At 49.3% G+C, this 13,684-nt stretch overlaps 1 protein-coding gene across 1 annotated transcript; it reads left to right on the top strand.

Moving 5' to 3' along the window:
- Nucleotides 1-6,510: 6,510 nt before the first annotated feature.
- Nucleotides 6,511-13,455, top strand: LOC126045361 (up-regulator of cell proliferation-like). The gene is given in 8 exon segments (XM_049816382.1): nt 6,511-6,877; nt 11,583-11,718; nt 11,861-12,026; nt 12,210-12,267; nt 12,270-12,400; nt 12,669-12,900; nt 13,120-13,220; nt 13,222-13,455. Coding segments are annotated over 8 exon segments (1,425 nt in total).
- Nucleotides 13,456-13,684: the final 229 nt, after the last annotated feature.

Genomic DNA, 13,684 nt, shown 5'->3' with positions numbered 1-13,684 from the left:
CATGAGGTCCAAGTCTTTTGTAGCAGGAAAGGAAAATCTAAATTCCATTTATGAAATCTTTAGAGGATCAAACTACATCTATTTTTATGATGTCTTACTGTACTGACTTAGTACAACTGAATTTATGTGAGGGCCTGGAGTGGAGGAAAGATTTCTCTCTTCAGAAACAGAGGAAGCATATATTGATGGCGCAACTGTTATTGACAAAGCCCTTGTGTTTTCCAAAGACCATCCTCCACCTAAATCCTTGTTGTATTTCTTGGAAAACTGTTGCAAAAATCTTGAGATCGTGTTAAAAAGTTGTCCTGGGTTCAGCTGGGATAGAGTTAATTGTTACAGGAACCTGGGAGGTGGGGGGGCATAGCCAGGGAAGCTGACCTGAACTAGCCAAGGAGCTATTCCATACCATGAGACATCATGCTCAGTATATAAATGGGAAGCGGGCCGGCGGGAGCACTCTCGACTTTCAGTGGGGGAAGTGGCAGAGCGTCGGGTTCCGGGTGGTGAGCAGTTGCACTGTGCATCATTCCTTTTGTATATTCTTTTATTAGTACCATTGTTTTCGTAACTTCTTTTTTTTTTGGTGTGTTGTCCCAGTAAACTGCCCTTATCTCAGCCCTCGAGGTTCCTTTTTATTTTGGGGTTTTTTTTTTCCTTTTCTCTCCTCCGATTCTTCCCCCCATCCCACTGGAGGGAGGTGGGAGGAGTGAGCAAGCGGCTGTGTGGTTCTTTGTTACCAGCTGGGCTGAAACCATGACAAAAGTTCAACTCCAAGTGGTAGATTTACTTGCCTCATCTTTAAACTGTTCTACATATGAACAACTTCAAGCTTCTCTCCAAAACTAGAAATGCTGGACATGGATGCAAAATGAAATATGATCCCGTTATGCTCCAGCTCTTGACATCAAGAAATACCTCCCAAATTCTTTGAGAGTCATTACAGAACTGGGAGGTAACAATGCTAATCTAATTCTTTTTCCCATCTCTGTACCAATAAAAAGACCAGATGCAGTGGAAATCCTAGAAGCATGTAGTCTAGAAAAAGGAAGGGCTGTCTAAGGACTCATGCTTTTGTTGGCCTTTCTCCTGATTTGCCAGGCATCACCTAGGGATGTTGTTATGGGCAGCTTGGATCTGGTTTTGGATAACATGGTCTTTCTCTGTGATAAAAGATGAAAAAGAGGAAGATGCAAGTGAAATAATATTTAAATAATTATTTACTAAATTATGAAATAGATGTAAACTATTTCTTATCAGGGTTCAGGATGATCACTAATCCATTGTTCTGGGTCATGAATAGGAAGAAGAGAGTTGGTTCACTCTGGAGCCGGTGCATGTTGAAGCGTGAATGCCTACACAGAATAGATGGGAGATACTGGTAAATAAAGAATGGCACTTAAACCACATACAGTAGGTCTTGTGTTTTCCTTTTAAAAGTTCCACGTTATCTTATGAAACTCAATCTATTTTATCCAGGGAAAAGAACTGTTCTAAGAGTAAGCCTGGAAAGAGCTTCTAGAACCCAAATCTTGAGTACAGATCAAGCTCTTTGCAGAAATACAAAAGGAAAAGTAAAGTTTAATGACCCCGTCCTAAGAGTGCTTAAGCGTAAGTAGAATTCAGCTCTTCTCTGTAATCCCTTTCAATGTGACTCTGAAATTGCTGAACTGGAATACAGTTTCTTTATGCTGCTGTTTTTAGGCTGCTAAATCCCTGTTTTTAAGATGATTAGAACTTGCCTATGTTATATGTTGGTAACTGTGGTTTTCAGGTAGGTTATCCTCCTTCAAGGTTTAATTGCAGGGCTGCTGAATGTGCTCGATGATTATTATTTTTTTTCAGTACTAAATACGTTGTTGCATTTATTGCAAACAAAGCTCTCCTTGCACCTTTCTCAGTAATGCCGTCCTCCTGGGTAGGAAGCATCAATTGAATTCTGCGTGCACGCACACCCTCCAGTGGATGTTTTACTACAGCACAGGGTTTACGCCTGTTTATAAAGCGTAAAGCTTTGTGTTTCCTATCCACACTCCTGTTAACTCCGATAGGTTTCCAACAGTTGCTGTGTCTTGTTTTCTCAGTCTCAGTCTGTCCAGTTACCAGGATCCAACCACGCCAGTAATACTCGGCCCCTTCAGGGCTGTGGTGAGTGGCCTGGCAGACATATGTGGCTCCATAAAGAAAAAAATCCTTTTTTTGTGGAGACTGGGTTAGAAACTGGCAGTACACAGCACCCAACCTCAGTGCAGTGTTCCAGTTGATAAAACCTCTCTCAAACAGGCTGCAATAACTGAATAAAAGCTGAAATAAAAGCTTTTGAATAAAAGCTGATCAGCTAATTTATGTGGTACTATCTTAACTGGAGTATTCACTTCATCTGCATCTTGCAGGAACTTCTGGACTCTGTCATGCACAGACCTCACTCTTACCAATTCATGAGAATGATGCATGACAGCATTAATTCTTTGATGATGGATATTCTCTAAAGAAGAGAGGAATTATGCTGGCTATGATGGCAGATCAACAAAGGCAGTGAACCAGAAGAGCAGACCGTGGATACCATGGAAGGTCAGTGTCTTGCAACACTGGATAGTGCCAGTTGGATAAAAAGAGGGAGTGGGTGCACACACATGTGTGTGAGGGTCTGTAGGCTCATAGAATGGAATCAAAATGAAAAATGTGTTAGGTGGCCTGAAACAAAGAACCCAATGTGTTTGGTTTGGGTTTTGGTTTGGTTGTTTTTTTTTTCATTTTCCATTGCCAGGTAGAGAAGTCCAGCTTTGTAGAGAAAGTATATACCTATTTCATTCAGGGATAAATAATGATGTTCACCTTTTCTTATCCAAGTCAGACTGAGAGACTAACACAGCTGGAGGTTTATCTGTGTGCAGTTGGAGAAGAATCAGCCTACAATATCAAAGTTTTGAAAAGTCTGGAGGGAATCAATGGAGACTCAGATGGTGGGACAGATAGTTTTATACAGCTTTTCAGATTAAAGTTCATCTTGTTTGTTCTTTGGTAAAGCTAAAAGTTCTTAAGGCCCCAGCTACTCTTCTTTAGTAGTCAGAGCTCTCCAACCACTCTGAAATATTTGCGTCCTCTTATTTAGAATTGTCCCCATTCTTTACCCTGTATTGCGTCCACTGGGAATGGTTAATCTAGAAAACTGATAAATGAGGCAAGCCCTTCCCTGACAATTCTGAAAATGACTCCTGAGAAATCTTGCCCATTAGAAGCCAATCCTAGCAGTTAACCATGTTGGGAACCTACTATGCGAAGTGATAGAGAAACACAGACTAGGTTTGGCCCTACAGAGTAGTGATAGGTTTCTTTGGCTTAACATTAGCAGATCCCTTTCCTGTGACACAGATACTGTCTGCCCCGCAAAAAACAGCACGGCGACTCTCCTTGTGGATTTCTTTAAAGGAAAGTGCAAGGTTTCACAGACTGTTACTTTCTCTAAGGCACTGGATGTGATTCTCAGTTTTCTTTGCAAGCCATTGGAGAAGATGTGTTACATTTCTGGGTGTCTCAGTTTCCCAGGAAAACGATCTGTTTAATATTTAATTACTTGAGGCAGGCTCTGATCTACCAGAGATTGCTGAAAGCTGGCAGGACAATATCACAGCAGGGGAATACCACTTTGTTATTAAGCTGTCCCTTAAGTGTCTCGTATTGGCCACTGTTGGAGATAGGATGCTAAGATAGGTGCATTTTTTCTCTAATCTGCTCTGTTTCTGTGCTCAGTTAAGGTACATCACCTAGCAAGTATGATCTTGAGGAAGATTTCTCTGTATTTGTACCATTGACAATTTCTTCAAATAAGGCAGAGAGGTGCTTCAAGACCAGTATAGAAAATCTTACCTCTTCACCTGTTGTGTTAAATAGCAAGTAACAGTACTCATGAACATAGCTTTAAGTCCAGCAATCAGCTCAGTATGAGCTCGTGCTAATGGCAGAGATGCCATGCTCTTTAATGCATGGCATGAACTCATAGTGCTGTGTAAGAAAGTACAATTGCTAATGAAAGAGCAATTCCAGATCCTAATGTCACTTCTATTCTTTTTGCTGTCTTCCCATTACAACTACTGCCAAAGTTGATGTAAGAAGAGCAAATTTCCCATAAACAAATATGATTATCCAGGAATTTGGAGGCAACTGGGCATGCAAAAAATGCTTCCTACCTCTTCTGTACTTGTGTCGTATTTCCCTTCTGTGCTTTGGGAAGGAGAAGTTTCATGCTCCACGTTCTCCAAGCATGTACTCAACCCCAAAGCAGGCAGAAGTCTGGACAAGTGACCCTCCCTAGCCTTGTAGCTAGGAACATATGGGCACAAGCAAGTGCAAGGAGGGTGCAGCCCCCGGTCGACTTTCACTGGGGAGTTTAGGGTGTTACAAGAGCCCTCAACACTGTGTGGGTTGTGTCACATGCAGCAAGCAAAGTTGACATCTGCTGCCAGTGTGGGCCAGCCATACCAGCAGCAGCACACCCTTGTACTCTCTCTCTGGGACTGTCAGTCAGGCTGGAAAGTACAGCAACACAATACTTGCTTTTGAATTTCACAGTGAAGTATGCAAGCAACACAACAGATTCTGCAGAATCAGCAACAGAAAGAGATACACGAGGGCTAATGCTCAGATTGTGACAGGTGAACTGAGGACTTCAAGCCAAAGTGAAAAAGGACTAGGTATTGCATTCTGTGTCAAGATGTGGATGAGAACTTCAGATATAGCCTCCCATGTGCCTCTCAACAGTGAATGTTGTTCAGATGGAGGAACCGCCCAAAAACACATGATTTGGTTTGACAGGTATTATCAGCTGTTGAGCAGCAAAAATGAGGAAGAAGTCACCTGTGACTTCCTTATCAAAGTGGGCAGAGCAGGACAATGAACTGTTTTCCAAACAAAAAAAGTAACTCTGCCCTTGGCAGAGAGTGGGGACCAAAAGGGCTGGGGCTGCAGCCAGTGCCCTGACTGCTGGGTTGGTGGGGTCATTCCTCATCCAGACATTGCTTCTCTTCCCTGGGGGGTACCCTGACTGGCTCCCTCCTGGCCTCATTTATCACACTGTGGGTTCTCCAGCAGCGTGGGGAAATATGCTCCCCAAGTACCATTTGTAAAAGAAAATAGAAATCTCTTCCCAGTCCCTCTTACTTTCTTCTCTCAACTAAGGCAGGCTCTGTGATTTCAGGAGCAGTGCTTCTGCAAGGGCATAGTCATGCACCCAGGGGAGGCTCCCAGATTTCAGCAGTCTCGCACTGGCTGCTCTGCAGGACCAACTAGAAGTAAAACACTAAGCAGGTTTTGCAAATTAAAGGAATGAGAGGTATGCAACCCCTCGATCCCTTGCTTTCCTTCCTCTGCTTTTATTTGCTAGTCAAAATGTAGAAACCAAACCAACAAAATCAGTCACGGTTCTATACAGAACTGGGAGGAGTGGCTGAGACACCAGGTGATTGCACTGCCACCCAGAGGGACCTTGACAGGCTGCAGAAATGGGCTCACAGGAACCTCCTGTAGTTCAACCAAGGGACACACAAAATCCTGCCCCTGGGGAGGAACAGCCCCAGGCACCAGGACATGCTGGGGGCACCCAGCTGGAAAGCAGCTCTGCAGAGAAGGTCCTGATGGACACCACGTTGAAGCTGAGGCAGTAAAGGAGGCCAGCGGTGTCCTGGGCTGCACAAGGAGGACCACTGCCAAGCAGGTCAAGGGAGGGGATCAGCACTGGTGAGGCCACTGCTGGAGTGCTGTGTCCATTGCTGGGCTCCCCAGCACAAGAGAGACAGGGACAGACTGGAGAGAGTCCAGCGAAGGGCCACCAAGATGGGGAAGGGACTGGAGCGTGAGGAGTGACGGAGAGATGGGACTGTTTAGCCTGGAGAAGAGAAGGCTGGGGGGATCTTCTCCATATATATCAATATCTGAAGAGAGAGTGCAAAGAAGATGGAGCCTGGCTCTTTTCAGTGGTGCCCAGGGTCCATCCGGCTCAGGGTGGCCCTCCTTCAGCAGGGGCTTGGACAAGTTGAGCTTTGGACGTCCCTGACAACCCTAACCGCTCTGTGAGTGTGTATGCTGGCACAACAACCAACAACAGGGACTGCCTGAAAGGGGCCTGAGCAAATGCAGAGGTGTGAAGCATGCTGCCAGATGGGTTTTGCATCACAGGTTGTGTGTCTGAGGCTGGAAGAGCTCCTGGGTGTGCCCCTGAGCGCCTAGTGATGTCACCAGAGAGCCACAGTCACACCATGACATCACTTGTGGTGGGCAATGATACATGCCAGTGTCACGTACTGCCAGCGGCACACGAGATGTCAAATTCTGTGGGCAGCACCTGAGCCATTGAGTCCTGCCAACAGCACACCAGACGTGACCTGCCAGCAGCCAAGGAGCCACCGAATCCCACCAGTGGCACCCATCAAGTCCCAGCAGCAGCTGACAGGACACCAAGTCCTGTCAGCACCAGCACCAGAGGGGCCCAGGCATGAGCCGCCAGTGCCAGGACCCACCATGAGGTCCCGGCAGGAGGACACCTGCCCCATCTGCTTGGGTCCCCTTGAAGACCCTGCTGGCATGGACCTGTGCTGGCATGCATTCTGCCATGCCTGCATCCAGCGCTGGGCTGCCACTGCCGTCGCTGCCACCACCGTCACTGCCACCTGCCCACTCTGCCGGCAGCCCATCATGGTCATCCACTGCCTGCTGGTGAAGGACGACCATGCCGGGGTGACCCTCCATCCCCGTGGCCATTTCCATCTGTATGCGGGGCTGGGACTGCAGTGGCAGGGGCGTCAGCAGCAGCAGTGGGGCCCTGGAGGTCCCCAGCACCGGAGATTCTCTGCTGCGCATGGGGATTGCAGCCCCCCATGCCCCGCCAGTGTGTCCAGAGCCTGTCTGGGCAGTGGGACAGCAAAGGGCACAGCCAGCTCCGCTACTCACCAGCAGCCAGTGAAGACCCATCATGGCTGCGGAGGGTGCAGGATGAAGAGCCGGGCTCAGGGGGATGCCGAGAGGGGCCATGCCTGGTTTCTTCTGTGCCACTTTGCTCATTGCTGCAGAACTGGGGGAGTGGGAGGGATATGGCCCTGGAAGTGGGGAGGGGGATGCACCCCCGGAAATGGAAGGGAAAGGGAAAGAGAAAGGGGAAGGGGAAGGGGAAGGGGAAGGGGAAAAGGAAGGGGAGAGTCCCTTGGGACCCTTGCAAGCAGATCCCCGAAGGGGCCAGTGCCTGCTCTCCTGAAGGCCAGGGTGAGGAAGGAGGCTGAGATGGAGGTTTGGAGGAGACCCTCCTCTCCTCTCCTGGTCCCACGCACCCCATGCTGTGGAGGGCTGTGATCCCGAGGGGAGGCTGTCCGGGCATGGGAGAAGCGGCCCCAGCTGGGATGTGCCTTGTATTTCAGGAGTCTTTTCTTCAGGGAAACCCAGAGGTCGTCGTCCCCCGTCCCCCCCTCCTTCCAGGTCATCCCCAAGATCTGTGCAGTGGCAGTGTGCCCCAAAGGGTGCCAGGCCCTTGCTGCTGCCCTGCTCCATCCCTTCCTGCAGATCAGGTGGCTGGGGAGCTCCTGGCGTTGGGGCTGAGCTGCTGCCCACACCTGCCTGCTGCCTTGGCAGACCTTGCTTCCCAGTGAGCGGACCCAAATGTTGGTGTTGAGAGTTTTGGGGGCTGCGTCTGCCCCATCAAGGGCAGCTGAGCATGGGGTGAGGCTGCTCAGGGAGACCACGGCCTCTCAGTGCCTTCTGTCCTGGAGATGGATGCAAAGACAAATCTCATGGAGATTTAGATCGAAAAAAGCTGGCAAGCAGGAGGTGGCTCTTTGCTACTTCCTAAGGCTCCCTGTGAGCAGCATCCTCCCATCAGGGGTCCCAGGCCACGCCTGGCACCCATGTGGCCCTTTCTGTCCTTTGCTGGCACTCCAGGGGAGCAGGAGGCAGGATATTTGTGAGGGGCTTTCTGGTACCTAGAGGAGGATCCAACCCTTGTGGGGCTTTTGGCAAAACCCCCCCTTGGCCCAGCAGCTGGCAGAGCTCTGGCGGGCAAGGAGATGGGAGCAGGCTCGTGCGCAGCTTGTGTCACAGCTCACAATATCTGTCCGCTTAACCTGAGGCACATGGCACCTCTGGCACCGGGCCATGTTCCCATGTTTTGTACTACGTCCCATCCAATATTGCAGGGTGCCGTGCTGCTGCCGGCACAGCGTAACCTGCTCTGGCACTGTGGCTGTATTGCAGGGTGGTGTCGGCTCATGTGCCCATGAGAACCACTCTGTGCCAGCCGTCAGCCCGTGCCGGGACTGGGGAGAGATTAAGAGGCTGAATCTGTAATGGATCCTCACCAGGCAACCAGTGTTTAAAGGCTGTGATCTGCTGCTTCTTGATTGTATTCCAGCCCCTCGATGGAATTTCTCATGTGTAACTGAGCCCCGCTAATCCATCCTGGCCATATATAATGGATGGCGGTGGAGTGAAGGAACACAAACATGGCTGAATATTGGTAACAGATGTCCAGGCAGCAGTGCAGCACATCCCCCTGCTGAAGATCCCCCACTGCCGGTGCCTGCCCTCTGTGCCAGCCAGTGCAAAACCCTTCCTCCACCCCCAAAACCTGGCTTGGCCTTGTGCGGGTGCAGGCGCTGTGACCAGCTTCAGCCATTCTCCACTGGCCCGTGGAGTGGGACGAGGCTTGGAGCCAAACCACTGAGCCTCTCTTTCCAGGACTGGCACCGGTGCCACCCGCTGAGCCCCAGCACTGCCGTTCAGTGTCCCTGTCAAATATCAGCGCAATGCTCACTGCGCTGTCTGCCCTGCCCCAGCGCTGCAGCCATGGCACCTGCCCACTCCAGGGCTACTAGCCCCTTTGGCCTCCCCTCCCGCCCCGTAGTGCCCATTGCTCCCCGCGCGGGGACTTTGGGTGTGCAGCTGCACCCACCTTTGGGTGTTTGCCTGGGCAGGGTGGGACCTGACCCCCTGCACTCAGTGGGGGGCTCCTGGGTGGCTCCTGGCCCTGGCAGCCAGCTCAGCCCCCCCGGCAGGTAAGGCCCCACTGGGGCTGGGGCTGCGGGCACCCCCAGCCACTGGGGAAAGCCAGGCTGTTGCCCCCCGGGCAGTGGGGGAGTGGGGCAGTGGGGCAGTGGAGCAGGGGGGCCGGGGGCATTGGGCACCCAGAGAAGGGCTGGCGGCAATGGGGGCAGCCTCAGGCTCGGTGCTTGGCTGCGTGGGCATTGTGGTGTCCTCCAGGGGAGAGGGGTCAGCGGGGGCTCTGCAGCTCCATCCTGTCTGCTGAAGGAAACGCCTGCCAATTTGCAAAAATTTGCAACTGGCCTGTGCTGACCGATGGGAGAGGCTCGGATGCAAAGTGTAGAATTACAAGGGTAAATACTTATTCATGGGCATGAGGTGTCCCAGCCAAGCTGGGGCACCCCAAATGCGCTTTTACACAGGGGTCTTATACCCTTCAAATGATGAGGAACAACACAGTCGGACTAAGCACTAACACCCATGCTACCAATTACTAATCATGGTCAAACTTTGCAAAGCCACTCTACTTCTGCAGCATTCTTGCTTCTTGTCTATTGACCCAGGCATACTTGGAGTCAGTCTTGCTCAAGTTGCTGATCTGTGACACCAGATGATGCTGGGAGGCTTTCAAAGATGTATCAGAAGGGCTGGGGTGCTGGCGTTATCGCGGTTGTCCTGCTGCATCCCATAGGCCCTTAGTGGATGAGTTGAAGGCAAATAAGAATAAATGAGAAGACCTGTTAACCTGTAATGGGGAACAGTGATCCAACTAATGAAAAGAAGGTCATCTTGTCTGTTGGAATGTTTAGCTTTGTGAAATGAATGCTGGATTGTGGACCATAGACCACTAGGGATAACTGAGAATGGAAGAGATGCAGCAAAAGGAACTGTTAAGAGGGGACCCCCAGAATGTGAAGGTGCAAACAAGTATGAAGACATATCTGTTGGCAGGTTAGAAGGCTCTTGCCTAATGGTTAGATGACTTTGGAACAACTTTTTCACGTAAAGTGGCATGAAACCAGTGGGTTGCAGTGTGGAACTTGGTTGAAAGAAGCAGTTCTGTTGTGTGATTGTCTGGAATAACAGAACTCATCATGCAGGAGGCCCTTATGGAACAGATTCCCTTACCACCAGCTCTTAGCGATGAGCTTTATTTCATCAGGTTCCCAACTGTAGCTGTCTTTTGCCTGGGGTGGTGGTTCAGAGCTCCCCACAGTAGCAGGATGCTGCTGAGCAATAACACAGGGAGAGTTTATTTTCAAGAAGCCTCTTGCAAACCCCACCCTACCATGAAATACAAGCAAGCCGTTTCTTGACTTCCACTAAAGCTGAGGTTGAACCTGCCTTTCTAGCTGTCTGGCTACTCACAAGCATCGTGAAACCTGCTCCACAGTGCTTCCTTTTCCCCTTTTCTCTGAAAAATGGACAATTACTGTACCATAACACTGTGTATTATGTTCCTAGTTGGAGTTGTGCTTTCAGACTCTTTCTAAAGGGAAGGAAAGAAGAGTTGTAGGAGGAGGGAGGGGGAGAGAAGACAGTCAGAGAAGGACAAGCTGATATTGCTCTCACGAGCTCTTGCACTGGAATTAGGAGGGGCCTCCTGGAGGGAGCACCAGAGAGAGGGGTGCTTGGCTCAGCTCTTGCACTGCTCAGTTCCTTCATCTGCAAGCCCTGCCAGAATCCTGGGACTGAGTGCTCTGGTGTGTGTGATGTTCTACAAGCTCTGCTATTATGCCTTGGACGGAGCACTTTGACATGTGCAATAGTCTCAGAGCCCCAACGGTACATGGAGAGTGGACTCAGTGCTGTAGGCAGTGGCCCAGAAGCCTCAACAGTACACTGCTCATCGGGGCAGTGCTCTTAGTGTTGTTCACCAAGCACTGACAGTGTCCCATCGAATGGGCATGCACCTATGTGTGGTGGTCTACAAGCCCTGCTGGTATCCCTGGGACTGAACACTCTATGAGAGGTACAAGAAGGCTGCCATCCCTCCCAGAAAGAATGTGTTGCAGGTACTTAGTAATTGATATCAGAGCCGATAAAGAGTTTCTCCTGCTCCATGGCCACCTTTCAGCAAGGGTAAGACTAGGACATATTCTGGGAACATGCAGCATTCCCAATTTTTGCACCAGGCTGTCAGAATCAACAATGAGGACTTACACTACAAGGAAGCTTAGATGGCTCCAGCTTTGAGACAGCTGGGGTGAGCTTGGCTATGAGTAACATGACTTGACAGCACCAATAACAGGGTCTTCTCATCATTTTCCTCTGATGTACACCAAGCCTAGCCAACACCAGACTGAGTGAGAGCATCCCAGGACCTAAAGAACAGGTAAAATGAAGTACAGCAACACCTTTGAGCACCTCCATTGTTCGAGGACTAATCTTACAGAGGTCTCCTCAGTCTGTCCCCTAGAGACTGTTCTTCCAGGATTGCTCTCAGGACCTATTTATTTCCTGGGTTTGTTACTTCTCTTCAGGAACTGTGACTCCTTTTACACCCTAACATCAAGTGAATGGTAATGACTTTCAGATTTGCTTATGTGCTTGTTTTTTCCGGACAGAAGAAAGACTTCTGTCTCTGCTGTCAATGCTAGAATTGGAGGTGCACCAGACCAGGAAGCTGCAGTTGACAGACATCCTTGAGATCACTAAGCAAAGCATGAATGACCAGATGCCTCAGACCCAAGGAGGTTTACCGTGGCATCTTCTGAGAAAAGTAATGGGTCTGCATGGCATGGCCAGAAGCATGAGCCTGAGAAATGGAAGAAGTGCTAGCATACAAACAAGTGTGGATGGAGATGACCTGGTCATTTCTGATGATCTCTTTTCTCTGGTTGAGATGGATAGGAGTGATTCCTCACACCCCCTGTTTGCATTCCTCAGACAGCTTCCGCTAGCAGAAGCTCATCTCCAAAATGGCCATGTGTCAGTTTGCTCTCCCACTGCTGCTCCCTCCCCTTGACACCTACCAGTGAACTCTCCTGCTCTGGGCCATGAGTGGCACTGTGAAGAGGTGAAGTCTGCACCCCCTGCCAGAAGGCAGAGGGTTCAAGGAGGAGAGCTGGGTGCACATGTCCATGCCAACCATCTCCTTCATGCAGATGGGGCACTGCAGCTTCTTCAAGTCCAAGCTCCTCAACACTGTTCTCAGTCCTTCCCAGCACCACCAAAATTTCTTTGTCCACTAGGAAATGGAGTTGGGTGATGCATTGCAGGAAATTGTGGATGGGCTGGTAGAAATTTCCTGGCTCCTTCCTGGAAGGAGAAGTCCAGGCTCCTCCCAGAGCCTCTTCCAGTTATGAACCTTCGTGGACAGATCAGATCACACTTGGTGCAGTTTTGTTTTCTCAACAGTGTTCATAGTGAAGGTGGTGAGAGAGTATGCCTAGTCTGTCAGGCTCAGCCACCAAATACTGCTTCATCATCAGTGACCAGGATGGGACCACCAAGAAAATACTGGAGGAGTGTTTTCTGAAGGAGTTTACCCCTGCACTGAGCTTGACAAGGGCATGTCTGCTTGTAAAAACTAGTAGCACAAATGAAGCAAGATTTGATAAAGGCCTCCAGTACACAATAGCAGGCACACTCAGCAATTCCAAAGGAAAGGGAGCATTGAGACCATGGCTGAGGTGGCATATGATCTGAAGATCTTGGTGGGCAATGATTGTGAAAAAGTCAAGACTGGAAGCAAACTGACCACAGAGATCAGTTCTGGAATAGCACATATAGGAAAGGACAAGCAGGAGACACTGCAGTTGCAGGGTGAGCTCTGGAAGAACTTGGCCAGAGTGGAGAAGGAGCTGTGCCGCATGAGAAAGCTGGGAGACATTGCCACTGAAGATTACAAATCTCAGCTGACAGAGAAAATGCAGAACCTATGTAGACAGTGAAAACACTATGATCTCACCCCTGGTTTGATGTAATTTATTATTACAGTAGGATTGCATTCCACAGTGGGAAAACATTATTTCCTGAAATAGCTGAAATTCAACTTGGATCACATTGCCAGGGAGAAGCTTTTCTAGCTGAATGCCCAATACAAAAAGGAAAATGAGCAATCAGGGAATAACCTGAAGTTGCTAATCATGCTCAATAAAGACATTTTGGAGAGCTCCTTAGGGGTGGGGCTTTTCATGTGGGAGCTGGGGGAGTTTTATAAGGCTGAATGTTCAATGGCCCAAGGAAAAGAAATGTCAGGACCAGAGATAACTTGTCCAACTCCCAGACAGAGCAGCTGACCTGAAGCTGGAAGAGATTTCTCGTGGAGCTGGTGGATGGAGAAGCCTCCACCAGTGGGTGGCTGATGTGTTGGCTCAACTCCACATCAAGCTGGGGGGCAAGTCCAGGGTGCTGGTGCTAGCTGTGTTGGGGATGCAGAGCACAAGGAAATCCACTCTTCTCAACCCCATATTTGGCCTGCAGTTTCCTCTTTAACAACCTGAGCAGCTGGAAGGGCAAAGATGGCTACACAAATCCATAGAGATTTTTTTAACTCAATGGACAGAAAATAATTTTTTTTTTTCTTGAGTCTTGTAAGGAATACACATGCCCTAACAGTCTCTGGATCTCTTTGGTTTACAAAGACCCAGAAGTCTGAAGAATTTGAATGGACAGAGGCATTTACCTGTCTACTAGGCATTTGATGAGTAGCTCATCTTCAAAG

This window comes from Accipiter gentilis, chromosome 1 (genome assembly GCF_929443795.1).
Source record: "Accipiter gentilis chromosome 1, bAccGen1.1, whole genome shotgun sequence".
Taxonomy (NCBI): domain Eukaryota; kingdom Metazoa; phylum Chordata; class Aves; order Accipitriformes; family Accipitridae; genus Astur; species Astur gentilis.
Note: the sequence above shows the minus strand (reverse complement) of the source record. Positions and strands in the feature narration are given on the sequence as shown.